General features: G+C 40.5%; 1 protein-coding gene across 9 annotated transcripts in view; it reads right to left on the bottom strand.

Moving 5' to 3' along the window:
- LIMCH1 (LIM and calponin homology domains 1) overlaps nt 1-27491 on the bottom strand; it is a 343577-nt gene that overhangs the window by 22586 nt on the left and 293500 nt on the right. For 6 of the 9 annotated variants that reach the window (XM_032633007.1, XM_032633008.1, XM_032633013.1 and 3 more), the window contains 5 exons: nt 21472-21562; nt 19720-19883; nt 15915-16020; nt 10953-10993; nt 361-441 (listed from right to left, as the gene is read on the bottom strand). In XM_032633007.1, coding sequence (XP_032488898.1) covers nt 361-441; nt 10953-10993; nt 15915-16020; nt 19720-19883; nt 21472-21562 — 483 coding nt within the window. Of the gene's footprint in view, nt 1-360; nt 442-10952; nt 10994-11680; nt 11756-15914; nt 16021-19719; nt 19884-21471; nt 21563-27491 lie in introns of all 9 variants that reach the window. The other 3 variants (XM_032633006.1, XM_032633009.1, XM_032633012.1) reach the window with 1 other exon arrangement.

Genomic DNA, 27491 nt, shown 5'->3' with positions numbered 1-27491 from the left:
TTTCACATGTATGCTATCAATAACCTTCTGATAATTCCTTCCCGCTCCTAGTTGGACTGGAATTTGATTGGCAGCGAACAAGGTGATAAGTGGGTGGGTTGGCCCTTAATCAATACTTGGATTTTTTTCTAAGTGAAATGCTTTCTCCTTATGTTCATCAGTGTAACCTCTGGTGGGAGGTATTAGACTCAGAGCATTCTGTCTCATGGACACAAAATGAACAGACTTAGACTCAACGACTTCTGAGAAGAAGCTGATTCCATGTATTTCCTGGGCTAAACATCTATTTAATACAGCAGAAATTAAGAGAGCATCACCAAAAAGAAGGAAAAAAATAAAAAGCAGCAAACCCAGTCCTACCTGGAGCAAACGTTCCTGCTCCTGTTGCCATTTTTCCTGTCGCCTGCGTTCCTCTTCCGGGTCCCAAGACCACAACTTCAACTGTTTAGAATATAAAACCATGATCAGAACTGAGCCATGTCCTCAAGGCCAGGCCAGGACAAGGGGCACAATTAGCTCACGGTTTGACACCATGATGGACACACAGAAGCAGAAACCTTCCCGTATCTAAAGGTGCTCTTTGTTGGCAGAAACCACTTTTTTTTTTTTGCGGTACATGGGCCTCTCACTGATGTGGCCTCTCCCGTCGCGGAGCACAGGCTCCGGACGCGCAGGCTCAGCGGCCATGGCTCACGGGCCCAGCCGCTCCGCGGCATGTGGGATCCTCCCGGATCGGGGTACAAACCCGCGTCCCTTGCATCGGCAGGCGGACTCCCAACCACCGCGCCACCAGGGAAGCCCAGAAACCACTTTTTAATCCTAGTCCTTCTTTGGTTTACTTCCAATACGCTGGTATGATTCTGTGAACCTTTTCGGAGCTAACGAAAACGCGAAGTAATTAGCCACTGGCATGGGAAGGCTTTTGCTTTGTTTCTCTTAGAAGTGATTTCTTAAATGTATTCATGCTCCTAAGCATAAGACACTCATTCTGCATATTGACCCCGGGTCCAAGCAAATAGGAATGCTTACTTCAGCAGTACTGCATTTTGTGAGAAGTGGTGTTTGCTGTGCTACAGAACTAATCTTTTATACTGCTATTATTGCTTTTCCACCCCAGTTTTCTCTAAAGTGGGATCATTTAACTCACCAGTGTTCACCAGCATCACCAGAGATCCAGACAAGGGGAGTCCCTGATCAGGGCCCACAAAACAAACCCACAGACTTTGGTTTGTTTGGTCTTTTAAAAAAGGTTTTTGCGATTTTGAGAACCAAGTGAGAAAACGGGAATAATGGGAGGAGGATGCACGAACCAAAGTGGGCACCCAGGCCACGGAATATGAATGAGATTGAGAGGGTCTGAGGGGGGAAGAGAAATCACAGCTGGTCCCTGGGAAACCAGCAAAAGTGGGGAGGCTGATGTGTTTAAAGTTGGCCTCCCTTGTCACCCAGAGTAGGTGCTGAGGCAATCCAGGCTCCCCGATAACTGTGCTTCTTCCATTCTCTCTGTTTGGATGGGATAGTTTTGGGAGGCACTTAGAACTGTCTGGGAATGCTGAGGGAAAGAGCAGGGTGAGGGTGAAGGAACTAGGGAGGAGGGGGAGAGTCTGGGGCAGGGTGCAGGGCAGGCAGACTCTACCTACCCTGGCTGCCTGCGAAGCTGGACAGAGTCAGTCCTGTCCAAGGTTTAGATGGGTCTAGCTACTGCCCAAGATAGCTGGGCCAGCCCACCTCCCCTGCCCTGCCCCCAGTAATCCAGGCTACCACTCAGGTGCACAATGGCTGGCCCATCCAGGGAAGTCTCCAGGCTGAGAACACGAGCTAGGCCATGGCTGTTACTCAATTTTTAACATTATAAATATCTATAGCTTTAATGTATTTAGACATGTGAAATGTGGGCCTCGGTGGATACTCTTGCTGTGGTTCCTGCAAATGGTAGGGATGGTCACAAAAAGTCAGAGAAAGGTGGCCAAATCAGGGAGGGAAATGTATTTCCTATATGCCACTCTTGGGATTCATACTGCATATCCGCATATGAAAGCCTCTGACAAGTTATGCAGGAGAAAAACTATTTTATTGTATAAAATCCAGAGTTTCCCAAATTTCCTTGGATGACCATAAAATGTCATCTAAATATGGATCCCAGGTGGAAAATTCTCCTGGAATTAATGGAGTTGGAGGTTGGCTCCACTTGGCATTTTCCTAAGACTTGGAAGCGGTTTAAATGTTCAGACCCTCTCTCAGGGGCATGGCCCTTCTTTGACTTTTGATGAAAAGGGTGTGGTAATGTGAATAAAGCTATAGGGAGCCCAATGGGGAAAGTCCAACAGCAGGAAGATAAGTGCAACAATTAGAAATTATGTAGTTAATTTTCAGATTTCCCTAGGTTGCGATGGCAAGAATAAGTCAGGAGTAAGCAGAAACAGGAGGGAGAAGTATGGGATATGGGGATTGAGCACAGAAGAAAATATGGAATATTTGTTAGAAAGCAAGAAAGAAAAACAATGAGCATTTTCAGAGGAAGATAAAGAGGAAGAGACCACTGTGATAAAGAGGAGGGCAAGAGAAGTGGTCATGCTCCTTTTTCGGTGACTATTTGCTGAGCACTTACTTATGACCAGGTGGCATAGCAGGAGGCCAAGAGCCCCAGCCTCATGGAGCTTACAGCTGAGAGTGGGGATTGGGGGTGGGCTTGTGAGGGAGTGACCCATATGTAAACGATCCCCAGGAGACAGTGGGATAATTACCATAACAGAGATAGAAAAGGTTCCAGAGAAAGAATGCAGAGCATTTGGCACACTTTGTTCTATAATTTATCTGTTTACAGATCTGGATCTTTCTCTGGCCTAGGGGTTCCTTGAGAGCAAAGAGGGCCCTTTATCCTGCCTAAGTATCTCAAGACCTTGAATTTTTAGGTCTTCAGGAAATGTTCGTTGAATAAATAAATGGAATAACTTCATGCTGGGTAATGCATCCTCTTCTCTCCCCTTTGTAGACCCTATAGCTTTGGGCCACTTCACGTCTGAGCAAAACTGCCCCGAGTCTATTGAATTCAGACTAATCGAATGCTTACTTCCCCTCAACCTTCTCTTATTTTCCAATTTCTTTTAATTTTCCATTCTATGAAGAGCTATTTATCATCAAAAGAACATCAAATTTAGGTGGGTACTTTCGAGAATTCACCTATATAGGTCAGTCATTTCTCTCTTTCTTATTCTATTTTCCATACACAGAAATAAGAATGTATCTCTGTAGGACACCCTTCCTCTCCATCCCTGCCAGGGGGGACTAGAACAATTTGACATGGTTGTTCCCGTGTCATATAAAATGGAACTCAATGGGTTATGTTATACTACTCTTCAGATCTGTGCCATGAATGCCAGCCTTGGGGTCCTCTAGGGGGTCCCATCCTCTGTGGATGTACTCAGCTTCCCAACAAACTCAGGATTCCCAGTACTGGCTTAAGACTGAGCCTCCACAAATGGCTGGTAGTTCTGGAATGTGGCTGGAGATATTGAGGGGGTTTTGTGACGGGTGATGGGTCCCTTCTCCATTCTGCACAGGTACTTAGGAATTCCCAAAGTGAGACAATTTACCTATAGATAAGAACTGGTGTTGGCTATGGTGGGCCTCTTGGATTAGCTACTGGGGAGGATTCGTTCATGTATTGGGCACTGTGCTACAGGCTTCTGTGTACTTATTTCAAAGAAAGCCCACAACACTCTGAAAGTACTATTATCTCATTGTACTACCAAGGAAGACAAGGTTCAGAGAAGTTATACAGCACCTTCAGGGTCATATGGTTAGTAAATCTGTAATCAAAGGTGCAGCAGTGATTATGCAGCTACACCTGGGGGCCTCAGGAAATGCTACAGTTGACTGTGCCATAGAGGAAGGCTCCAAACCAATGCAAATTTCAGAGGGTGAGTATTCCAGGCCCAGCATTGGAAACACTCAGTTCATAGAAGAGTCAGGTCTATGGAGAATGTCCAGGTATAATTCAGCAGCAAGGAATTTCTACAGTGTCATGTGTCTTGGCATTTTAATTAGCAAGTGCTCTTTTTATTTCATCCAAATAAAGAATTGAAATCTAAATGTACAATTAATATTATTCAAGATACTGATATTCAAGATGGCGGAGGAGTAGGTAGACGTGGAGTTCATCTCTCTCCACATAGGAATACATCTATAGATGCAACAGTTCTCACAGAACACCGGCTGAAAACTAGCAGAAGACCTTGGACACCAGAAAGGACTATAAAGATCCCTTCATAACTGGAAGGGAAGCATTTGAGGCTGTCAGAAGAGGGTGAAGCAGCCAATCTGTGGCAGACGGGACAGAGTGAGAAATACACAGACGGTCCGTACCACAGCCCTACATGTCCCAGACTGGGACGTGTGTTCACAGGCTGCCCCTCCAAGAGCAGAGGCAGTGAGAGGACGTGTGAGCACCGGTCTTCACGGGGAAGCAGTAGGGACAGAGCCCGGCACCACCTCCTGGTTCTCCCTTTCAGGGAAACCAGGGAAACAAGAACTAGCAAGAGCTTGACAAATGCCTGGCTTTGAATTGGAGACCATTCACCTGCCTATTGTTTCATTCCTGGAAATTTCACTGCAACTAAGTAAGAAAAAAAAATACCTGAAAGAAAGAAAACAAAGAACAAAATACCCCAGAATTCCTAAAAAACAGGTCTTGGTGCTCTGGCCGGGTGTCAGGCCTGAGCCTCTGAGGTGGGAGAGCCGAGTTCAGGACATTGGTCCATCAGAGACCTCTCAGCCCCATGTAATATCAAATGGCAACAGCTCTCCCAGAGATCTCCATCTCAACGCTAAGACCCAGCTCCACTCAACGACCAGCAAGCTACAGGGCTGGACACCCCATGCCAAACAACTAGCAAGATGGGAACACAAACCCACCCATTAGCAAAGACGTTGCCTAAAATCATAATAAGGCCACAGACACCCCAAAACACACCACCGGACTTGGTCCTGCCCACCAGAAAGACAAGATCCAGCCTCATCCACCAGAACACAGGCACCAGGACCCTCCACCAGGAAGCCTTCACAACCCACTGAGCCAAGCTTACCCACTGGGGGCAGACAACAAAAACAACGGGAACTACGAACCTGCAGCCTGCGAAACAGAGACCCCGAACATAGTAAGTTAAGCAAAATGAGAAGACAGAGAAATACACAGCAGATGAAGGAGCAAGGTAAAACCCCCCCAGACCAAACAAATGAAGAGGAAATAGGCAGTCTATGTGAAAAAGAATTCAGAGTAATGATAGTAAAGATGATCCAAAATCTTGGAAATAGAACGGAGAAAATACAAGAAACATTTAACAAGGACCTAGAAGAACTAAAGAGCAAACAAACAATGACGAACAACAAAATAAATGAAATTAAAAATTCTCTAGAAGGAATCAATAGCAGAATAACTGAGGCAGAAGAACAGATAAGTGACCTGGAAGATAAAATAGTGGAAATAACTACCGCAGAGCAGAATAAAGAAAAAAGAATGACAAGAGTTGAGGACAGCCTCAGAGACCTCTGGGACAACATTAAACACACCAACATTCGAATTATAGGGGTCCCAGAAGAAGAAGAGGAAAAGAAAGGGTCTGATAAAATATTTGAAGATATTAAAGTTGAAAACTTCCCTAACATGGGAAAGGAAATAGTCAATCAAGTCCAGGAAGCACAGAGAGTCCCATACAGGATAAATCCAAGGAGAAACACGCCAAGACACATGTTAATCAAACTATCAAAAATTAAATACAAAGAAAAAATATTATAAGCAGCAAGGGAAAAACAACAAATAACATACAAGGGAATCCCCATAAGGTTAACAGCTGATCCTTCAGCAGAAACTCTGCAAGCCAGAACGGAGTGGCAGGATATATTTAAAGTGATGAAAGGGAAAAACCTACAACCAAGATTACTCTACCCAGCAAGGATCTTGGTTAGATTCAGTGGAGAAATTAAAAGCTTTACAGACAAGCAAAAGCTAAGAGAATTCAGCACCACCAAACCACCTCTACAACAAATGCTAAAGGAACTTCTCTAGGCAGGAAACACAAGAGAAGGAAAAGACCTACAATAACAAACTCAAAACAGTTAAGAAAATGGTAAAAGGAACATACATATCGATAACTACCTTAAATGTAAATGGATTAAATGCTCCAACCAAAAGACATAGATTGGTTGAATGGATACAAAAACAAGACCCATACATATGCTGTCTACAAGAGACCCACTTCAGACCTAGGGACACATACAGACTGAAAGTGAGAGGATGGAAAAAAGATATTCCATGCAAATGGAAATCAAAAGAAACCTGGAGTAGCAATTCTCATATCAGACAAAATAGACTTTAAAATAAAGACTATTATAAGAGACAAAGAAGGACACTACATAATGATCAAAGGATCAATCCAAGAAGAAGATATAACAATTGTAAATATTTATGCACCCAACATAGGAGCACCTCAATACATAAGGCAAATGCTAACAGCCATAAAAGGGGAAAGCGACAGTAACACAATCATAGTAGGGGACTTTAACACCCCACTTTCACCAACGGACAGATCATCCAAAATGAAAATAAATAAGGAAACACAAGCTTTAAATGATACATTAAACAAGATGGACTTAATTGATATTTATAGGACATTCCATCCAAAAACAGGATATTACACTTTCTTCTCAAGTGTTCATGGAACATTTCCCAGGATAGATCATATCTTGGGTCACAAATCAAGCCTTTGTAAATTTAAGAAAATTGAAATCATATCAAGTATCTTTTCTGACCACAATGCTATGAGACTAGATATCAATTACAGGAAAAAATCTGTAAAAAACAAAAGCACATGGAGGCGAAACAATAGACTATTAAATAACCAAGAGACCACTGAAGAAATCAAAGAGGAAATAAAAAAATACCTAGAGGGCTTCCCTGGTGGCGCAGTGGTTGAGAGTCTGCCTGCCGATGCAGGGGACACCGGTTCGTGCCCCGGTCTGGGAAGATCCCACCTGCCGCAGAGCGGCTAGGCCCGTGAGCCATGGCCGCTGAGCCTGCATGTCCGGAGCCTGTGCTCCACAACGGGAGAGGCCACAACAGTGAGAGGCCCATGTACCACAAAAAAACCCGAAAAAACCCAAAACCTAGAAACAAATTACAATGAAAACACAATGACCCAAAACCTACGGCATGCAGCAAAAGCAGTTCTAAGAGGGAAGTTTATAGCAATACAATCCTACCTCAAGAAACAAGAACATCTCAAATAAACGACCTAACCTTACACCTAAAGCAGTTAGAGAAAGAAGAACAAAAAACCTCAAAGTTAGCAGAAGGAAAGAAATCATAAAGATCAGATCACAAATAAATGAAAAAGAAATGAAGGAAATGATAGCAAAGATGAATAAAACTAAAAGCTGGTTCTTTGAGAAGATAAACAAAATTGATAAACCATTAGCCAGACTCCTCAAGAAAAGAAGGGAGAAGACTCAAATCAATAGAATTAGAAATGAAAAAGGAGAAGTAACAACTGACACTGCAGAAATACAAAGGATCATGACAGATTACTACAAGCAACTATATGCCAATAAAATGGACAACCTGGAAGAAATGGACAAATTCTTAGAAAAGCACAACGTTCTGAGACTGAACCAGGAAGAAACAGAAAATATAAATAGACCAATCACAAGGACTGAAATTGAGACTGTGATTAAAAATCTTCCAACAAACAAAAGCCCAGGACCAGATGGCTTCAGAGGCGAATTCTATCAAACATGTAGAGAAGAGCTAACACCCATCCTCTCAAACTCTTCCAAAATATAGCAGAGGGAGGAACACTCCCAAACTCATTCTACAAGGCCACCATCACCCTGATACCAAAACCAGACAAAGATGCCACAAACAAAGAAAACTACAGGCCAATATCACTGATGAACGGAGATGCAAAAATCCTCAACAAAATACTAGCAAACAGAATCCAACAGCACATTAAAAGGATCACACACCATGATCAAGTGGGGTTTATCCCAGGAATGCAAGGTTTCTTCAATATATGCAAATCAATCAGTGTGATACACCAGATTAACAAACTGAAGGAGAAAAACCACATGATCATCTCAATAGATGCAGAAAAAGCTTTTGAGAAAATTCAACACCCATATATGATAAAAAACCCTGCAGAAAGTAGACATAGAGGGAACTTACCTCAACATAATAAAGGCCATATATGACAAACCCACAGCATCGTTCTCAATGGTGAAAAACTGAAATCATTTCCACTAAGATCAGGAACAAGACAAGGTTGTCCACTCTCACCACTATTTTTCAACATAGTTTTGGAAGTTTTAGCCGCAGCAATCAGAGAAGAAAAAGAAATAAAAGCAATCCAAATTGCAAAAGAAGAAGTAAAACTGTCACTGTTTGCAGATGACATGATACTATACATAGAGAATCCTAAAGACGCTACCAGAACACTACTAGAGCTAATCAATGAATTTGGTAAAGTAGCAGGATACAAAATTAATGCACAGAAATCTCTTGCATTCCTATACACTAATGATGAAAAATCTGAAAGAGAAATTAAGGAAACACTCCCATTTACCACTGCAACAAAAAGAATAAAATACCTAGGAATAAACCTACCTAAGGACACAAAAGACCTGTATGCAGAAAACTATAAGACACTGATGAAAGAAATTAAAGATGTTACAAACAGATGGAGCGATATACCATGTTCTTGGATTGGAAGAATCAACATTGTGAAAATGACTATCCTACCCAAAGCAATCTACAGATTCAGTGCAATCCCTATCAAACTACCAATGGCATTTTTCACAGAACTAGAACAAAAAACTGCACAATTCGTATGGAAACACAAAAACCCCGAATAGCCAAAGCAATCTTGAGAAAGAAAAACCGAGCTGGAGGAATCAGGCTCCCTGACTTCAGACTATACTACAAAGCTACAGTAATCAAGACAGTATGGTACTGGCACAAAAACAGAAATATAGATCAATGGAACAGGATAGAAAGCCCAGAGATAAACCCACATACATATGGTCACCTTATCTTTGATAAAGGAGGCAAGAATATACAAGGGAGGAAAGACAGCCTCTTCAATAAGTGGTGCTGGGAAAACTGGACAGCTACATGTAAAAGAATGAAATTAGAACACTCCCTAACACCATACACATAAATAAACTCAAAATGGATTAAGGACCTAAATGTAAGGTCAGAGACTATAAAACTCTTAGAGGAAAACATAGGCAGAACACTCCACGACATAAATCATAGCAAGATCCTTTTTGACCCACCTCCTAGAGAAATGGAAATAAAAACAAAAATAAACAAGTGGGACCTAATTAAACTTAAAAGCTTTTGCACAGCAAAGGAAACCATAAACAAGACGAAAAGACAACCCTCAGAATGGGAGAAAATATTTGCAAACGAACCAACTGACAAAGGATTAATCTCTGAAATATACAAGCAGCTTATGCAGCTCAATATCAAAAAAACAAACAACTCAATCCAAAAATGGGCAGAAGACATTTTTCCAAAGAAGATATACAGACTGCCAACAAACACATGAAAGGATGCTTAACATCACTAATCATTAGGGAAATGCAAATCAAAACTACAATGAGGTATCATCTCACACCCGTCAGAATGGCCATCATCAAAAAATCTACAAACAATAAATGCTGGAGAGGGTGTGGAGAAAAGGGAACCCTCTTGCACTGTTGGTGGGAATGTAAATTGATACAGCCACTATAGAGAACTGTATGGAGGTTCCTCAAAAAACTAAAAATAGAACTACCATACGACCCAGCAATCCCACTAACTGGGCATATACCCTGAGAAAACCATAATTATAAAAGAGTCATGTACCACAATGTTCATTGCAGCTCTATTTACAATAACCAGGACATGGAAGCAACCTAAGTGTCCACTGACAGATGAATGGATAAAGAAGATGTGGCACATATACACAATGGAATATTACTCAGCCATAAAAAGAAACGAAATTGAGTTATTTGTAGTGAGGTGGATGGACCTAGAGTCTGTCATACAGAGTGAGGTAAGTCAGAAAGAGAAAAACAAATGCCGTATGCTAACACATATATATGGATCTAAAAAAAAAATGGTTCTGAAGAACCTAGGGGCAGGACAGGAATAAAGACGCAGATGTAGAGAATGGACTTGAGGACACGGGGAGGGGGAAGGGTAAGCTGGGACGAAGTGAGAGAGTGGCATGGACATGTATACACTACCAAATGTGAAATAGATAGCTAGTGGGAAGCAGCTGCACAGCACAGGGAGATCAGCTCGGTGCTTTGTGTCCACCTAGAGGGGTGGGATAGGGAGCATGGAGGGAGATGCAAGAGGGAAGAGATATGGGGATATGTGTATACGTATAGCTGATTCACTTTGTTATACAGCAGAAACTAACACACCATTGTAAAGCAGTTATACTCCAATAAAGATGTTAAAAAATATATATTATTCAAGATACTGATTGTGAGCAGGAATATGACCCAGACAGCATGGGTCTCCCAGAGAAAGTCCAGGCTGGGCCCTGTCTGCCGATGATACACTGTGTTAAAGTATTGCCTTCATTTAAAAAGCTGATTTTGAATGCCTACGGAAGTTGCATATTTTATTACTAATTCCTTATGTCACATTCATTTTGGTTGTTTCTTTTAGATTTTACTTTCCTGACTCACCATTTTGCTTCCAGGCATGATAACAACTGTGCAAAATGATAATCCATCTCTTTCTCTATGATTCAACTGACAGCATTATATCCGACAAAAATATTCTTTTACAATCAAAAGTTTGGAGACCGTTTTTGATTGAATCCCCTTTAAGTGAATCAAATACCTTATAAATTAAAATCACACTAAATGCATGATCTTATTCCTCAGTAGGAATTACTTACAGGCGTAGTTACAGGTGACTTTTCACTGCTTGGAGAATCCACTGTACAGAAAGAAAGGAAAAAAGATCACAATGTGAGTAGCTTCTAATTGTCTTTCTTTTTTGATCGTCTCAGTGGAGTGTGGTTCCTATGTCAGCTTCAGACCACCTTTTTTTGGTTAGCCAAGAGCATTAGAAAATCATGATAAAGCAGACCCCTGAAGCAGCTTGTACCCATCACCAAGAGAAGTTATGACCAGTGTAATATGATTGATCACATCAATTAGCACCAGGTACTACATTATAGGAAGCGAAATCTATTCCTATGAGTGCTCATTTTAAGGCACCTTGCACTCTGGCTTGACTGACCAGTTCCCTCACTGTCTGACACAGAGAAGGATCACACAGAGAGAGGCCAGATGTCATCCAGGAAGTAGAGAAGGTGACACAGTTAACAAGAGGACCGTTACCAGTTCCAGGTAAATGCTTCTAATCTTTGTTTAAAAAAAAAAAGAAGACGACCATAAAGAAAGAGGTGAATATTATTTCTTTGGATTTTCAAAATCAAAGTAAAATTCTGCGAATTTCCCCCAATTTTAGTACTGATAACTGGCACTGACATCAATGAACCAGCTCTTTGCTAACTGTGTGCCCCTGGAATCAGAAATGAAGAAAAGTACCAGATATAATTGGTTGCCCACAACATGGATTTTGCAAAAAAGAAATAGAGCTCCCCAGTATGCATTTTACCTGACTGGGAGAAAAACCGGGAACGTCGCCAAGAGTTCTGAACTCTCAGCAGAACGCTGGCAGTGCCAGGCGACTCTAGATCAGATGGCAGAACAGAACAAATAGAAAAACCATGAAAACAGGGCTGAGACTTGAATAGAACCACACTCCCAAGTACTAATGGAGGTTTGGCTGTCATCAGAACAAGGATTGAGAGTGAAAGTATCCAAAGTACAAAATACCTCAATAAAATGCACACAAAACCCGAAGATGGGGGCTTCCCTGGTGGCGCAGTGGTTGAGAGTCCGCCTGCCGATGCAGGGGACGCGGGTTCGTGCCCCGGTCTGGGAGGATCCCACATGCCGCGGAGCGGCTGGGCCCGTGAGCCATGGCCGCTGAGCCTGCGCGTCCGGAGCCTGTCCTCCGCAACGGGAGAGGCCACAACAGTGAGAGGCCCGCGTAACGCATAAAAAAAAAAAAAAAAAAAAAAAAAAAAAAAAAAAAAAAAAAACCCGAAGATGTGGACAAAAGTCCATAGATGGGCCAGTTTATGCTATTGTTTGGTGTTGGGTGGGAGTTTAGGAGCTCATACTTAAAGGTGATATTGTTAAGATGCTGAATCTCAAAATGATGGGATGATGTGTGACGTAAGGGCAAAGTGCACAGTTTACGTTGCTTTTGGAAAGCACTAGAAAAGTATAAAAGACAGCAGAGATGAGTTCAATTATTCTTACACACTTTATAAATGTTATTATGGAAGTCTGTGGTGGCAGTTATATACGTGTGTAGTAAAAAGATGTGGATGTGTGTATCTGTAATGGGGTGGCATCAAGCAGACAGTAGCTGAAGGCAAGCATTTGCATCCTTAACCTAGATGCTATGCTCATCTGTCATCATTCTCAATGCAAATAAAGACAGCGGTTTTTAAAATGTGCACACATTTTCCTGAAACATCAATTCAAGATACCTTTCTACTATTGGGAGACAGTTGAGAAAAGGAAATCTGTCCTCTTTACATGTAATTTTATGAATGTTTTCAGAGTATTTAAAGGTTATTTATGCACATGGGTATGTTTAAGGGAAATCTGTGGAGCATCGCTAGGGACCCCACACATCTGCAGTAGCCTGTCTGAGCAGTCGAGAAACAGACCACTTGGTGGAGACGGTGGCATCATCACTGTCCTGGGGAGAGAATGTTAGGTATGGCTCCAGGATTCCTGATCCTGACCCTACAGCTTCTTTGGACTTGATGTGCAGCCTCTGACTAGTCACTTAAATGTATGTTGACTTTTTTTTTTTGTTTGTTTGTTTCTGCGGTACGCGGGCCTCTCACTATTGTGGCCTCTCCCGCTGCGGAGCACAGGCTCCGGACGTGCAGGCTCAGCGGCCATGGCTCACGGGCCCAGCCGCTCTGCGGCACGTGGGATTTTCCCGGACCGGGGCACGAACCCGTGTCCCCTGCATCGGCAGGCGGACTCCCAACCACTGCGCCACCAGGGAAGCCCCTATGCTGACTTTTTATAGCTGGGCAAAGCCCTATACTCCCAACCCCCAACTAAAGACAAATCATGTCTTTTAAGACTACATTTATTAGAGGCCTTTTGCTACTTGAAAGATAGGAACTTTATACACTCCAAACAAGTATTAATGTTATTTTCACATCTACCAGTGATGTTTTTGGTACACAATTTAAACATATGCTTCAAGCCAGTGGTTTCCAGAGTGTGGTCCCTGGATCTGCAGCATCAGCATCACCTTTGGGAACTTGTTAGAAATGTAAATACTGTGGCCCCAGCCCAGACCTACACAATCAGATGCTGTACGGGTGGGGTCCAGAGAGCGGTGTTTTAATTCATCCTGCAGGAGACCCTGCCACATCTCAGGTTTGAAAATTACTGCTATGTCTCTACAATATAAACACTCCTATTTTAAGGAGAGCATTTAAGAAGGCTTTATTCCTGCCTGGAACCTTGCTTTATACTTCTGCTCTTACTGCAACTGTTCTGCAGCTACTAGATTATACTGGGGTGCTTATCAGGTGTTGAGCTAAATGCCTTGGTTTTTTTTTTTTTTTTGGTTTATCTCATTTAATTCTTCCAACAACCCTATGAGGTTGGTACTGTTATTATTTCCAGTTTACGGGTGACAGAGGTTAGAGAGAACTTGGTGGGTAAGATCATACAGATTAGAACTCGAAGAGCCAGAATTTGAAGCCAGGCCTTCTGTCTCCAGAGCCTGCAGCTGTAATTACAGCTTCCATGAGCCAGACAAGAGTATGGAACAGGTGTATATATAATCCCATCTTGAAGAATGATTTTGGAAATGCTCTAGTGCCACTGAGTTTTATTTTTCTTTCACCTTAGATAAAGCATGAAGTAAAGTCCCTTAATTCAACAGCACATTTTACAAAATCGAAATGCCTTACAACAGATAATTAGATGTAAAAATATCGAAGACAATAAAACTAATTAATATGGCTTAAAATATCTATTTCCTCTCTCTATTACTTATATACACAATTAAAAAGTGCTAGAAATAGGGCAGAATTAAAATCTAAATGTGACCAATTGCTGGCCCAGTTAGGAGAGTTTACTTTTGTCACTTCCCTTCAGGACAGTAGGGCTGACGAATTTAAATCAAATGCTTTGAAGACGGTATTGAACTTGTTTCCACGTTAAGAAGCTAGTGATCATCAGTACCTGTACCAATTATTTCCCTCCCGAGTACTTCCTGTTATGCAGATAGAGCCCAACTTATCTCCCAGCCGTCAACAAAGACTAATGGAAGCCAAGTAGCATTCTGCCAAAGAGCTGCCCATCCTTGAAAAGAAAAGCAACAAGTCCCCAGCCACAATGACCCTGTACATCCTCTCTTTGCCTGGACTGATAGATCTATAAAGTGTACTGGGGAAAGCACGTTAAAAAAGAAAAACAAGAAACCTTATAGTTCTTGCCTCCTGAACTCTCGCCGTTTTCACATCACATCAGTAACTCACACCAGTAAAGCCCGGTGGTCTGTCTCTTGTGAAGCATAGTCCCTATGGATCATGGAATCTTCAGGACCCATCCCCCTACTGTTCACATCCCTCAGGCTCCTTTCTGGTGGTTGTGGGTGCCTGGGGTTCTTACCAAGATAAACGGATTCAAGTTGGGCTCTTAAAGAATAAAGGGGTGAATTCACAACCTATACATGGCCTAAAGGCACTTGGGGAGTTTGCAGTGGCCATTGCCATTTTAAGACCTTCATAGGCCCTAAACGCCCATATTTTTCGAGGCCATCCCTCCCTAAATTATACCAAACATGTTAAAATGTATCAAACATGGGACAAAGTGAGAGAGAGGCATGGACATATAAACACTACCACATGTAAAATAAATAGCTAGTGGGAAGCAACTGCATAGCACAGGGAGATCAGCTTGGTGCTCTGTGACCACCTAGAGGGGTGGGATAGGGAGGGTGGGAGGGAGATGCAAGAAGGAGGAGATATGGGGATATATGTATATGTATATGTACAGCTGATTCACTTTGTTATAAAGCAGAAACTAACACGCCATTGTAAAGCAATTATACTCCAATAAAGATGTTAAAAAAATAAAATAAAATAAAATATATCAAACGTATGAAATATATTAAGGTTTATCCTCAGCCTATATATATATATGTGTTCCATATAACTATATATTCTAACTGTAAAGAATTTTTGGAAAGATTAAAGTTTCTGGCTCTGAGTAACACATTTAATCTGTGATCATGAATGTTTCTTGGTAATCATCATGAACAGCCAGGAACTATTATGGGGCAAGAAAATCTGACTTTCTTCCAAAATCACTGTCAAATTAAATGAATAATTTAGGAAGACTAGACAATTAACAGTTAGTGAACTTGACATAATATTAAGATCATAAACTCTTTATTAAAGTTATTGATTTTTAATTTTTTAATTTTTAAAATATTTAAGAGCCAATAAAAATTATTTTCGGGTATCAAATACTGGTACAGGCCCTATTGTGCCCACAGTGTCCGGCTGACAAAACGGTCTTGGCAGCTGGGGTTCCTGGCTAAGCCAAACAGAGACTGTAGCTCCAGACCTCCATTCTGAAGTGATTAATTCAGCCATCATGGACTCTGGCAAACCCAACGGCTAAAGGTACATCAACATAAAGGAAGTAATCTGCCTTGAAAATGAAGAATATTTCACTACAAATGGGCCCAGCAGAACACGTAGAACTGAAACAAAACACTTCTATCTTTTTACCTTGAGAACTGAGATTTGGCAAAGGTAATTGGCTGCTTTCAGGCATTTTGTCCAGAAATGGAAACGTCAGGGTTGCTTCTGGTTCTGGAGATTTTGGCTTTACCACCTGGATCATGGGCAACAGACATAAATATTACAAGTATTGTCCATTACTAAATGCACAGGTGAAATAAAATTTAAGGATCCATGGCTACAACAAGTCAAGAAGCCCAAACATTTAAATTGTAAATGGAAAATTTTGCCCCTTCTCCAAACCCCTTCATGCTTTTCTACATTAATAGAGAGGCCAATTTTTCAGAGAAATCAAACTAGAGCATAAAAATTTCATGATCATGTTTCTTCAAACTCAGAGGACAATATTCCATATTTGAGATAATACATCACTCTGTTTCATGTTCTTATTGGGATCAATCACGGTTTCTCTTCTTGGTACTACATAATACTGAATTTGTAATGTCAGGAAGTGAGATGTTCCACATAAGATTTAAAAAAAATCTTACTATGTAAGTATTAAATATTAAAGTAACATTACCTTCTAATGGGCATTATTCTTGAGACACTACATACTCCCCCCAACAAATTTACACAAAGCACATTAAAGACAATATACTGTGCTTGTTGACAAAGAAGCATTATTGTAAATAACCATTATATCAAACAGTGCCATAGCGATGATGCCCTTAAGGGATTTTTGAAGCATGTTAGACCATATGACCTTATGGTAAATAGATCCAAAGTTACAGGCTTTAAAAATTCTTATGTTTGCTTTGTAAAAACAGATTTTTCTTGTTATTGCTAGTTAATTTTAGTTTGTTTCTCCCCAATCGGAAGGGCCTTTGGTAGAACACCCTCCTTCCGATTTGTTGCTTCTAATCAACTGATTTCTGAAAGACCAGATAACCAAACTAACGACCAAAATAGAGTCAATGGACTCTGAGCAGAGATCGGAATGAGGAGTGTGGCTGTATCAGTTCCGATGTCCTTTTAGCTGCTTACAGAATCTTCTCTGATTCACTGGCTGGTGGCCATGAAGAGATTAATTTTATGGCCAGTGGGCGAGTGAGGCTCCAGAGCATTTGTTTCATCATGAGTTGATCTCTTATTTGGTCCTCAGGATGATTTAATGTCTAGAATTTCTCCTCAGTAAGATTTTATTTTTCTTGATGAATAATATATTCAACCCTAACGGAATCTTGAAGAAAATACAGTTAATTGCTCTGCATTACAGAGGTCAACCAGATGTCCAAATGAACTTCAGTGTTAAAACACGCAGCAAAACCTAAGGCCTAGATTTACCAAAGTTGACAACCCTCAGATCTTAAGCTCATACCATTTCCTCCATAGTGGAATTGACAAAAATATGTTTCGGTTAATGCCTGGTTGTAAATGAAACAGTTAATCTCAGCAGAAATGCTCAAAATACCCACTATGTAAAAGGTCAGCCTGTGTGCATTGGTACTTTGTTTTATAAAGGTAACACTCTCAAGTGAAATCAGAAAATAAAAGCTGTTGCAACCACTGTCATCATCTTTCTTTCTCTCTTTCTCTAAAAGTTAACTGTAAAGTAGAGAAAGGAGAAATTCACATGTTGTGAAAAGCATTGGGTTCAAAGACCATTATTCCATTTGCTAATCGTCTAGCAGAGATTCTTAACCTGGAGTCCACAGAAAAGAAGTCATGTGGTTATACATATTTCGTACTACTTGATAACAAGGAAAACTTGGTAATGCTGTGTATTTTATGGTTTAAACAATATTATTCTGAGAATAATGTTTACCAGATAGACAAAGGGTCCATGATGCATGTACACGCGTGGGCACACGTGCAGCGTGCCTGTGTGCACAGCACACATACACACAGAGTTAAGAACCCCTGAAAACAATTTTTTCCATAGTAGGGTAGCCATGACACTGGGGGTCCAAAGATGGATCACATAGATGAGGTTACACAGATGAGGAATGCAGATGAATATTTTTTATGCTATGGTATCCATTTTGTTTGATTTTAAAAATATTTTTTCTAGCAATGTTATGAGTTTTCCTTTCATTTTATATTTACATAGGAAAAAAGGTCGATTTGCAAGAAGAATAAATAAATAGATTACAAGTGTAATGTGGATCAGGCACAACCTGCAAGGGCAGAAAATCCTGTCTGCCCCCAACGCTTTTCCTACAGTTAGGTTCTTCTGTTCAGACCTCCAGACCATTTTTTAATTCTCTATGTATGTATGGGGGAGTAGCTAGAGTCTGAAATCCCCAAAAGGCATCAGGGAAGCAGGCATTTTTGGGCTCCACCAGGCATACAGCATCTCAGCATCTTAAGGCCAGGGGCTGTGTCTTATTCACTGTTGAATATCCAGTGTCTGCAGAGTGCTTGGCACATAGTAGGTGCACAACCACTATTGGTTGAGTAGATGATAGATGAACCAGAACTAGAAGTGGTAAAATTTTCACTCTAAAGTCAAATCCAAATTTAGGTTTAATTTTTAAAGTTGGAATATCACCACATAAAGTATCCAGTATGCAAGTCAGTTGTACTCTATCTTGGTGACCCATCAGAATCACCTGGGGACCTTTTGAAAATACAGATGCCTGAGCCCTGTTCCCAGAGACTGAGATTTATATGACCTGGTATCTATTAAATTCTAAAGGGTAACCAAGGTTGAGGACAAGAGGTACAAAAGATGACTTTTAGACTGTGCCTGAAAACAAACTAAATTGATATGAAAGAGATGAGACTCCAAACAAAGAAGAAATTTAATAAAAACAAGATGTTAAAACCCATTATATCAGAATAATAATTTTCTTGTTTCCTTGTTATTCAAGTTCAGAGGCATCAGAAGTACCATTACTGTAAAACAGGTAAATATCGGAAAGAGAATGTGGAGTAAGTTACAAATAAGCAAGCTCATGTACGGCAAACTAAAACCTAACTGCAAAGCTTTATAACAGATATCTATACTACATTTTTCTTTTAAATGTATATAATTTTTATAAAAATTTTTATTTATATAATTTTTATAAAAAATTTTATAAAAATTAGCCATTTAAAATAAATTTAAAAAGATGTTGAAAGAATATATACACCACTTATTATTAATAGAGAGGTAGGTTTCAGTGACTTTTTCTCTCTCTTGCTCTATTTCTATGTTTTTTATTTATATATTTTATGTATACTTACACATACTATTTGATAGATTTGTTACATATTTCCATGTATATCACTGTAAATATACATAAATAGCTATAGGCTGAATGTTTGTGTCCCCCCAAAATTCATATGCTGAAACCCTAACCCCCCCAAGGTAATGGTATTGGGAGCTGGGCCTTCTGGGAGGTGATTAGGTCATGGGGGTGAAGATCTCATGAATGGGACTAGTGATGGTATAAAAGAGACTCAGGACCCTTGGCCCTTCTGCCAAGTGAGGGCACAGCAAGAAGACAGCCGTCTGTGAGTCAGGAAGTGGGTTCTCACCAGAGGCTGACTGTCAGCGCCTTGCTCTTACACCCCCCAGCTGCCATAACTGACAGAGATAAATTTCTGTTGTTTATAAGCCACCAAGTCTGTGGTTTTCTGTTATAGCTGCCCAAGTGGACTAACACAGACATCTTTCTATATGTAGTTACATTTTTTTTTACAATGAACATGTATTATATTTGTATTAAGAAAAAAAAATACAGATCAAAGGTAGGAAACAAGATCAGGAGAGAAAATAAATCTTCATTGCAAAATGGTGCCACCATAGCAGCCAGCAGTAACATGAAGCCACGTGAATCGTGGACTTAACGGCTTTAGTCCACCTCACCTTTTGTGACAGCACCAGTTCCACCTTTCCACTCATTTCGTTTTCCGGTTTTTTCTGGTCTTTCTCTCCTGGCACCTCATTCTTCACCTGGGGGCTGGAGGAAAGCTCCACGAAGGCCACGGTCGGGCTGGATCGAGTCACAGTTGATGTAAAATACTGTGGCTCTGAAATGGAGTTACATTCAGAAACATAAAGAACAAGATGAAAACCATATAAAGGCTCGTTGGTCCTGCCATGCCAGGAAGTACACTGAGTACATATCTTGCCCGGGGCAACACGGAGCTGGATTACAGTGTGATGAGAGGTACAAAAGAGCTTCAGGTACTAGAATTCTCTAGGCTCTTTCAAGATATTATTAAAAAATAAAGCAACATAAAACACATCAAAGAACCCCACTATGAAAAACTTAAGTTCTGAATAAGAGTCCCAGTTTACATATGAATAACACTACATGAAACAAAATGCTGGCAGGAAATATTACGAGAGGTGGGTTGGACAGGTGAACATTTATAGATAATTTCCATCCAAACTTCTTTCCAAATGAGGGGCAGCCTGACTCTTCCTTTTGTATTTCAATGTTCCTTTTTAACATCATGTTTTCATAATTGGAATGTGTTAGGGATTGTGTGGTTAAAATCAATATAATGCAATGAAAATTAAGTGTTCTCGGGTATACAAAGAAGAATTTGGTACAGTCTAAAGTGGGTGGAAAAGTCACCACCTGAGGGGGCATATCAGAATGTGGAGGTACAGTCTAGTTTGAAAAAGTATTCACTAAAATTTTTAGTAATGACTTTTAATTTACTTTACAATGCCATTTAAAAAAAACTTGGTATTAGAAAAGGGTGAGAGGTTTTCATGTTTATCAAAAGAAAAAATGTGTTAAAAATATCGAGAAATATTACTTTAGGGAAGAGTGGGTTTCTATTCATACTCACTGTTCATATTTGTGGCATTACTTTATTCTTTCAAACTATTCATTGGGTTTACCCCTTCAGCATCTTTTTTTTTTTTTTTTTGTGGTACGCGGGCCTCTCACTGCTGTGGCCTCGCCCGTTGCGGAGCACAGGCTCCGGACGCGCAGGCTCAGCGGCCATGGCTCACCGGCCCAGCCACTCCGCGGCATGTGGGATCTTCCTGGACCGGGGCACGAACCCATGTCCCCCGCATCGGCAGGCGGACTCTCAACCACTGCGCCACCAGGGAAGCCCTCAGCATCTATTTTTATGATATATTTTTAATCTGTCTTATCTATTGTTGTTACTGTGTGTTAAATATAACCCTCAGTTTTTAGCATTATTGATTAGGGGAAATATAACTCTCTTATGATGACGGAGATAAACTTTCAACAAAATGAGGGCTTCCGAGGTGGCGCAGTGGTTGAGAATCCACCTGCGATGCAGGGGAAAAGGGTTCGTGCCCCGATATGGGAAGATCCCACATGCCGCGGAGTGGCTGGGCCCGTGAGCCATGGCCGCAGGGCCTGCGCGTCCGGGGAGAGGCCACAACAGTGAGAGGCCCGCGTACCAAAAAAGAAAAAACAAACGAAGTAAGGCAGCAAAAAGCATGGGTTCCTGTTTTTTTTTTTTTTTTACAGCAAGATAAATCACTTGGTCAGAATTTCCCCCAGGAAGTCACTAGGTGGCAGCACAACCACACCAGTCACAGAGCCTCATTCACTACCTTTTTTATTTTCATTCTCTTAAGAGTTATCACGCTTTACCTTAAAACTAGTCTGTTATAAAAACAAACCTGAGGAGGCAACTTCTGTATTCCCTTTTTCTGTTTTTTCACCGTCATTCTCATCTTCTTGACTGTTTGTTTCAGTTTCTTCAGTCATTGCCTAAAAGAAAGATATTTTTCCACCTTGAACACATTATCCCTTTGAAGGTTCTAGAAGGTAAAGGATTTCTTTCTCTTTTTTCCAGTAGTAATTTTCAGGCCAACGAGGTGAGCTGCCTATATGAATTCACTCTTTTCTATTTCCAGTGGTGAAAGGCTGGGTTTGTCGGAAAGAGACGTTCCGTGAAGGAGAACGTAAGTGCTGGAGCAGAACCATGTTATGAGGGCACACAACCCCACTACCTCCCCACCTCCTCTGACTGCCTCTTTTTCCTTCCTTTCACTATCAGTTTTTCAAAATCATAGTTACCACTCTCTTGCTTCCAAACGGCTTTACAGTTGGCTTAGGGTCATATCACCAGTGAAAAAAATATTTGTTTCAAGTTGCAATTAACCTCTCAGCAGCTTGTCTTCAGCACAGATGCTGGTGGCTCTTAGCACTGTGCATTTTATTCTTGAAGTTCTCTCCCTTTCTGGGCTCTCAACAACTTTCTGTTACCCAACTTCTTATATTCCACACCCCCCCCCCCATCATTTCTGAAAGAAACTGAAGAAGACACAAAGAAATGGAAAGATATCTTGTATTCGTGGACTGGAAGAATTAATACTGTTAAAATATCCCCATTACCCAAAGCAATCTACAGATTCAATGCAATCCCTCTAAAAATTCCAATGGCATTTTCCACAGAAATTGAAAAAAATAAACCCTAAAATTCATATGGAAATACGAAGGACCCCAAATAGCTAAAGCAATCTTGAGCAAGAAGAACAAAACTGGAAGCATCACATTTCCTGATTTTAAACTATGTTACCAAGCTGCATTAATCAAAACAGTTTGGTACTGGCATAAAAACAGACACATAAATCAATGGAACAGAACATCCAGAAATCAACCCACACTTTCATGGTCAACTAATTTTTGACAAAGGCACCAAGAATACAAAATGGGTAAAGGATAGACTTTTCAGTAAATGCTGTTGGGAAAACTGGATATCGACATGCAAAAGAATGAAATTGGACTCTTACCTTACACCATACACCAAAATCAATGTCTAAATGGATAAAAGACTTAAAAGTATGACTGCAAACCATAAAACTCCTAGAAGAAAACAGGGGGAAATCTCCTTGGCATTGGTCTTAGCAATGATTTCTTGGATTTGGCACCAAAAGCTCAGGCAACAAAAGCAAAAATAAACAAGTGGGACTACATCAAACTGAAATGCTTCTGGACAGCAAAGGAAGCAAATAACAAAATGAGAGGGCAATCTATGGAATGGGAGAAAATATTTGCAAATCATACATCCAATAGGGGATTGATATCCAAAATACAAAAGGAACTCTTACAACTCAATAGTAAAATACATCAAATAAACCAACTTAAAAATGGGAAAAGGACCTGAATAGACATTTTCCCAAAGAAGATATACAAATGGCCAACTGAAGTCATATACATGAAAAGATGCTCAACATCACTAATCACCAGGGAAATCAAAACTACAGTGAGATATCACCTTATATCTTTTAGGGATTGTTATTATCAAAGTCAAAAGAGGGACTTCCCTGGTACAGTGGTTAAGAATCCGCCTGCCAATGCAGGGGACGTGCGTTCGAGCCCTGATCGGGAAGATCCCACATGCCGCAGAGCAACTAAGCCCGTGCACCACAACTACTGAAGCCCACGCACCTAGAGCTTGTGCTCCGCAACAAAGAGGAGGCACCGCAATGAGAAGCCTGCTCACTGCAACCGAGAGTAGCCCCCGCTCGCCGCAACTAAAGAAAGCCCGCGTGCAGCAACGAAGACCCAACGCAGCCAAAAAATAAATTAAAAAAAAAAAAAAGTCAAAAGATGGCAAGTGTTGTTGAGAATGTGGAGAAAAGGGAACCATTGTACACCGATGGTGGGAATATAAATTGGTACATTATGGAAAACAGTATGGAGTTTCATCAAAAATTTAAAATAGAACTATTATATGATCCAGCAATTCCACTTCTAGGTGTATATAGCCAAAGGAAATGAAATCAGTATCTCGAAGAGATATCTGTACTCCCATGTTCATTGCAGCATTATTCACAATAGCTAAGATATGGAAACAACCTAAATGTTGATGGATGACTAGATAAAATATGTATATATTATTCAAACATTCTGATATGTAAATATTACCATTATATGCACAAATATCAATATTATACACACATATATAATGGAATATTATTGAGCCTTTAAAAAGAAGAAAATCCTGTCATTTGTGACAATATGCATGAACCTGGAGAACATTATGCTGAGTGAAATAAGTCAGACACAGAAAGACAAATATTGCATGATCTCAGTTATATCTGGAATCTACAAAATTAAAATTAAAAAATGCCAGACCCGTAGTAACAGAGAGTAGGATGGTAGCTACCAGAGGCTGGGGCATGGGGGAAAAGTGAAGGGGAAAAAAAAAGTAAAATGATAGTTGCCTGGGTCTGAGGGGAGGGGGCCATGGGGAACTATTGTTTAATGGGTACAGAGTTTCAGTTTAGCAAGATGAAAAGAGTTCTGGAGACGGATGGTGGCAATGGTTGCGCAATATGAATGTACTAAATACTACTAAACTGTACACTTAAAAATGGTTAAGATAGTAAATTTTATGTTTCACTTTACCACAATTAAAAATTGGAAAAAAATTTGTAAAAAAAAATTATTTGCAAATTTTCAAAGTTAAAAAAAAGACACAAGGAAACTTTAAGCCACTAGCCTTTCAAGCTGCTAAAGAATTTTATAATAGCATCTAGTGGCAAAGACATGCTTTTTCTTTTGGAGGACGGGGTAGTTTTGACATCTTCATAACTAGATGAGCACTTTCTAATGACGGATAACAGTGTATCAATTCTGGAAGAACATAATATTAAATTAACATGCACCTTTAAAACCTTAGGAAGGAAATAAGCATCATATTTATACTACTTAATGGATTTTGTAACTTTTAAATACATCAGGAAGCCTGAATTGAAGCCCTTTAAGAGACTTAATGAGTAGAAATGGTTAAATAAACCAAAGTCTCTTTTATTATAGTGAAGTTACATATATATGTTCTCTGTGTGTGTGTACACTGTTACATGAACAACTGACATGAGAGTAGTATTTTAAGACCCACCAGCCTAGTATTACAACAGAATAACCTGGGTTTAATAATTTAAAGTGTCCCCCCCACACACAGAAGTATTAATACATAGTGTTTTTTGTTTTATGATGTTAATATATAAATAGTCAGAGATACTGATTTTTAATATATAAAATACTGTCTGAAATACTGATTTTCATGTTTTCTCCCCAAATGGATTAGATTATGGAAAACTATCTGAGGTTGGGAAACAAATTTGCAGTTAAATATTGATGTATGATGCTCTTGAGAACACTGGTGTTTCCAGTGACTGGGAAATAAGTAACTACAAAAACAGCCAAAGCCTTCCCAGCCCAAACATGAACAAAGAAATGGACATATTTTATTAAATCTTAGATGCCATCAAGTTTAAGTTGTATTATTTTAGGTACTACTAAGAAAGAAAACAAACTACTAAACAAACTAAATAGGACACACTACTGATTATAAGACATATCCTGAAAAAAAAAAAAGACATGTCCTGATTTAGAGATGCTCAAGTGTGGCAAGTGTGCCCCTTGGAATCAATGAAATAAGATAATTCATGAAGTCCTTTAGACATAATTTAAAAAATTTTATTTATTTTATTTATTTATTTTTGGCTGCATTGGGTCTTCGTTGCTGTGCGCAAGCTTTCCCTAGTTGTGGCGAGCAGGGGCTACTCTTTGTTGCAGTGTGTGGGCTTCTCATTGCCGTGTCTTCTCTTGTTGCAGAGCACGGGCTCTAGGCGCACAGTCTTCAGTAGCCGTGGCACGTGGGCTCAGTAGTTGTGGCTCACGGGCTCTAGAGTGCAGGCTCAGTAGTTGCGGCACACGGGCTTAGGCTCCGCGGCATGTGGGATCTTCCCGGACCAGGGCTCGAACCCGTGTCCCCTGCATTAGCAGGCGGATTCTTAACCGCTGCGCCACCAGGGAAGCCCTAGACATAATTTATAACGCAGAAGAGACAAAGTCCTCAAGCACTACTTCAATAAGGATGATTTTTCTAGCACACCTCATTTCAGTAATATTTTACTTATGCATGACTAATGCAGAACTTCGATTTTCAAGAATACTCATGTTTCTGGATGCATTTTTATGTGGCTTAACACTCAAATACTGAACTCCCAGATGACCCAATTTATCTTCCCTTAAAATTATGTTTTAAAGGTTATACACTGTTGTCACTGTAGCCATGGTCAATATTTACTAGATTTCCCACATGTCAGCACTCGATGTGGATTATCTTTCTTAGTCCTCAGAGCAAGCTTGTAAAGTATGCACCAATATGATTCCCTTTATACAGGTGAGGAAGCTGAGGCCCAGGAGGCTAAGTCACTTACCCAGAGTCACATTGCTAGTAGGCAGGGGAGGTAGGAACACTGACCTGTGCTGGTAACCTCAATGCTCCAACATCTGGACTTGGAGTCACACCCACTGCCAACTTCTCCCCAGGTATTTAAAGGTTTTGACCCATAAGATGCAATCCAGAACCTGAGTGTCCCAAGTTTATTGCTGAAATGATTCAAACTGCCCTTTCCATGCCCTTTCCTTCTCATCCATTCTACCTCATCCTTTCCATTCTACCTCTCATCCGTTTATTATGCAAAAGATGAGAACTCTCCGGGATCTCTCGGGACAGGGGTCAAGTTAGCCAAGTCTCCACTTCCCAGGGCAGCTTGAGACCAGACCACCCCCAGCCACCACCCCGTCTTGAGGCTTTTGATCCAGTCCAGGTTCTGAGGGGGGCCGGGACCCAGCATGGTATCTGACATAGAGCCAACATGTAATCCATGATAGGGGAGCGAATGTTAGATGCATTATTTACGAAATTTATACTGTCAAGCTTACTTTAAACGCATACTAGTCATCAAAATCAAGCTATTACTAACAAAGTATTCAGGATAAATTAAGAGAAAAAGCAAGTTACAACAAAATTTGAATAACATGATCCCCCCAAAATCTTTTATATACACTGAGAAAAAGAGAAGGATGCACATTTTAAAAAATCTTAACTTCTGAGTGGCTGGAGTAATAACTAGTTTAAATTTTTTTATGGTTTTCTATATTCTGCTATATATATATATATATATATATATATATATATATATATAGACTATATATAATCAAGGGAAATCCCAAAGCCAGTTTAATTAACTTCTGTCTGATACTCCATTCTGAAATCTTGTTACTTTTGTACTCACATCATTACTTCAAAGGTAATGAGTTCAAAATTGGCAGTTTTAACCAGTGCCGATGGACTCAGAGATTTGCCTGAAACGAACCTGTCTTGCTGGAAAATGTGCTTTATGGCCCACACTTTCCTTTGGTTATAGCTGAAAAGAGGAGAAGCCTTCCCTTCTCCAACTGGTAATACTGTCTCAAGAATGAAAATAAAAACAGATCCCTGGACATGAATGAATGAGAGCACAGAAAGGTTACAGGGGCCTAAGCCGGGAGTTGGCGTCCCCTTGACTAAGAACACCATCTAAACTGGCCCTGGTGCCAGACCGAGCCCTGAGGCCACAGGTGGGAGGTGGCAGTTTCCTGGCTTGAGAGGGACATGGTCTAGCCACAGATCTGCCTGGCTTTGGGCTGTTCTTTTAACAAGAACCTTACTGGTGAACCAGCCCAGAGAGCGTCTCTGTGGAATGAATTGGATATATGAAGCAGGAGAGGACAAATGGTCCTGAGACCCAGGGTCTGAGTGGTCCTGTTTCTAGGACAGAGGAGGTATGAAAGCTTGGACTGATCATTTAACCTCTACGGGTTGGAAGGTGTGATGTCCAAGGTCCTTACCTGAGCT

Source organism: Phocoena sinus, chromosome 5 (assembly GCF_008692025.1).
Source record: "Phocoena sinus isolate mPhoSin1 chromosome 5, mPhoSin1.pri, whole genome shotgun sequence".
Taxonomy (NCBI): domain Eukaryota; kingdom Metazoa; phylum Chordata; class Mammalia; order Artiodactyla; family Phocoenidae; genus Phocoena; species Phocoena sinus.
This window is presented reverse-complemented; position numbering and strand designations above follow the sequence as displayed.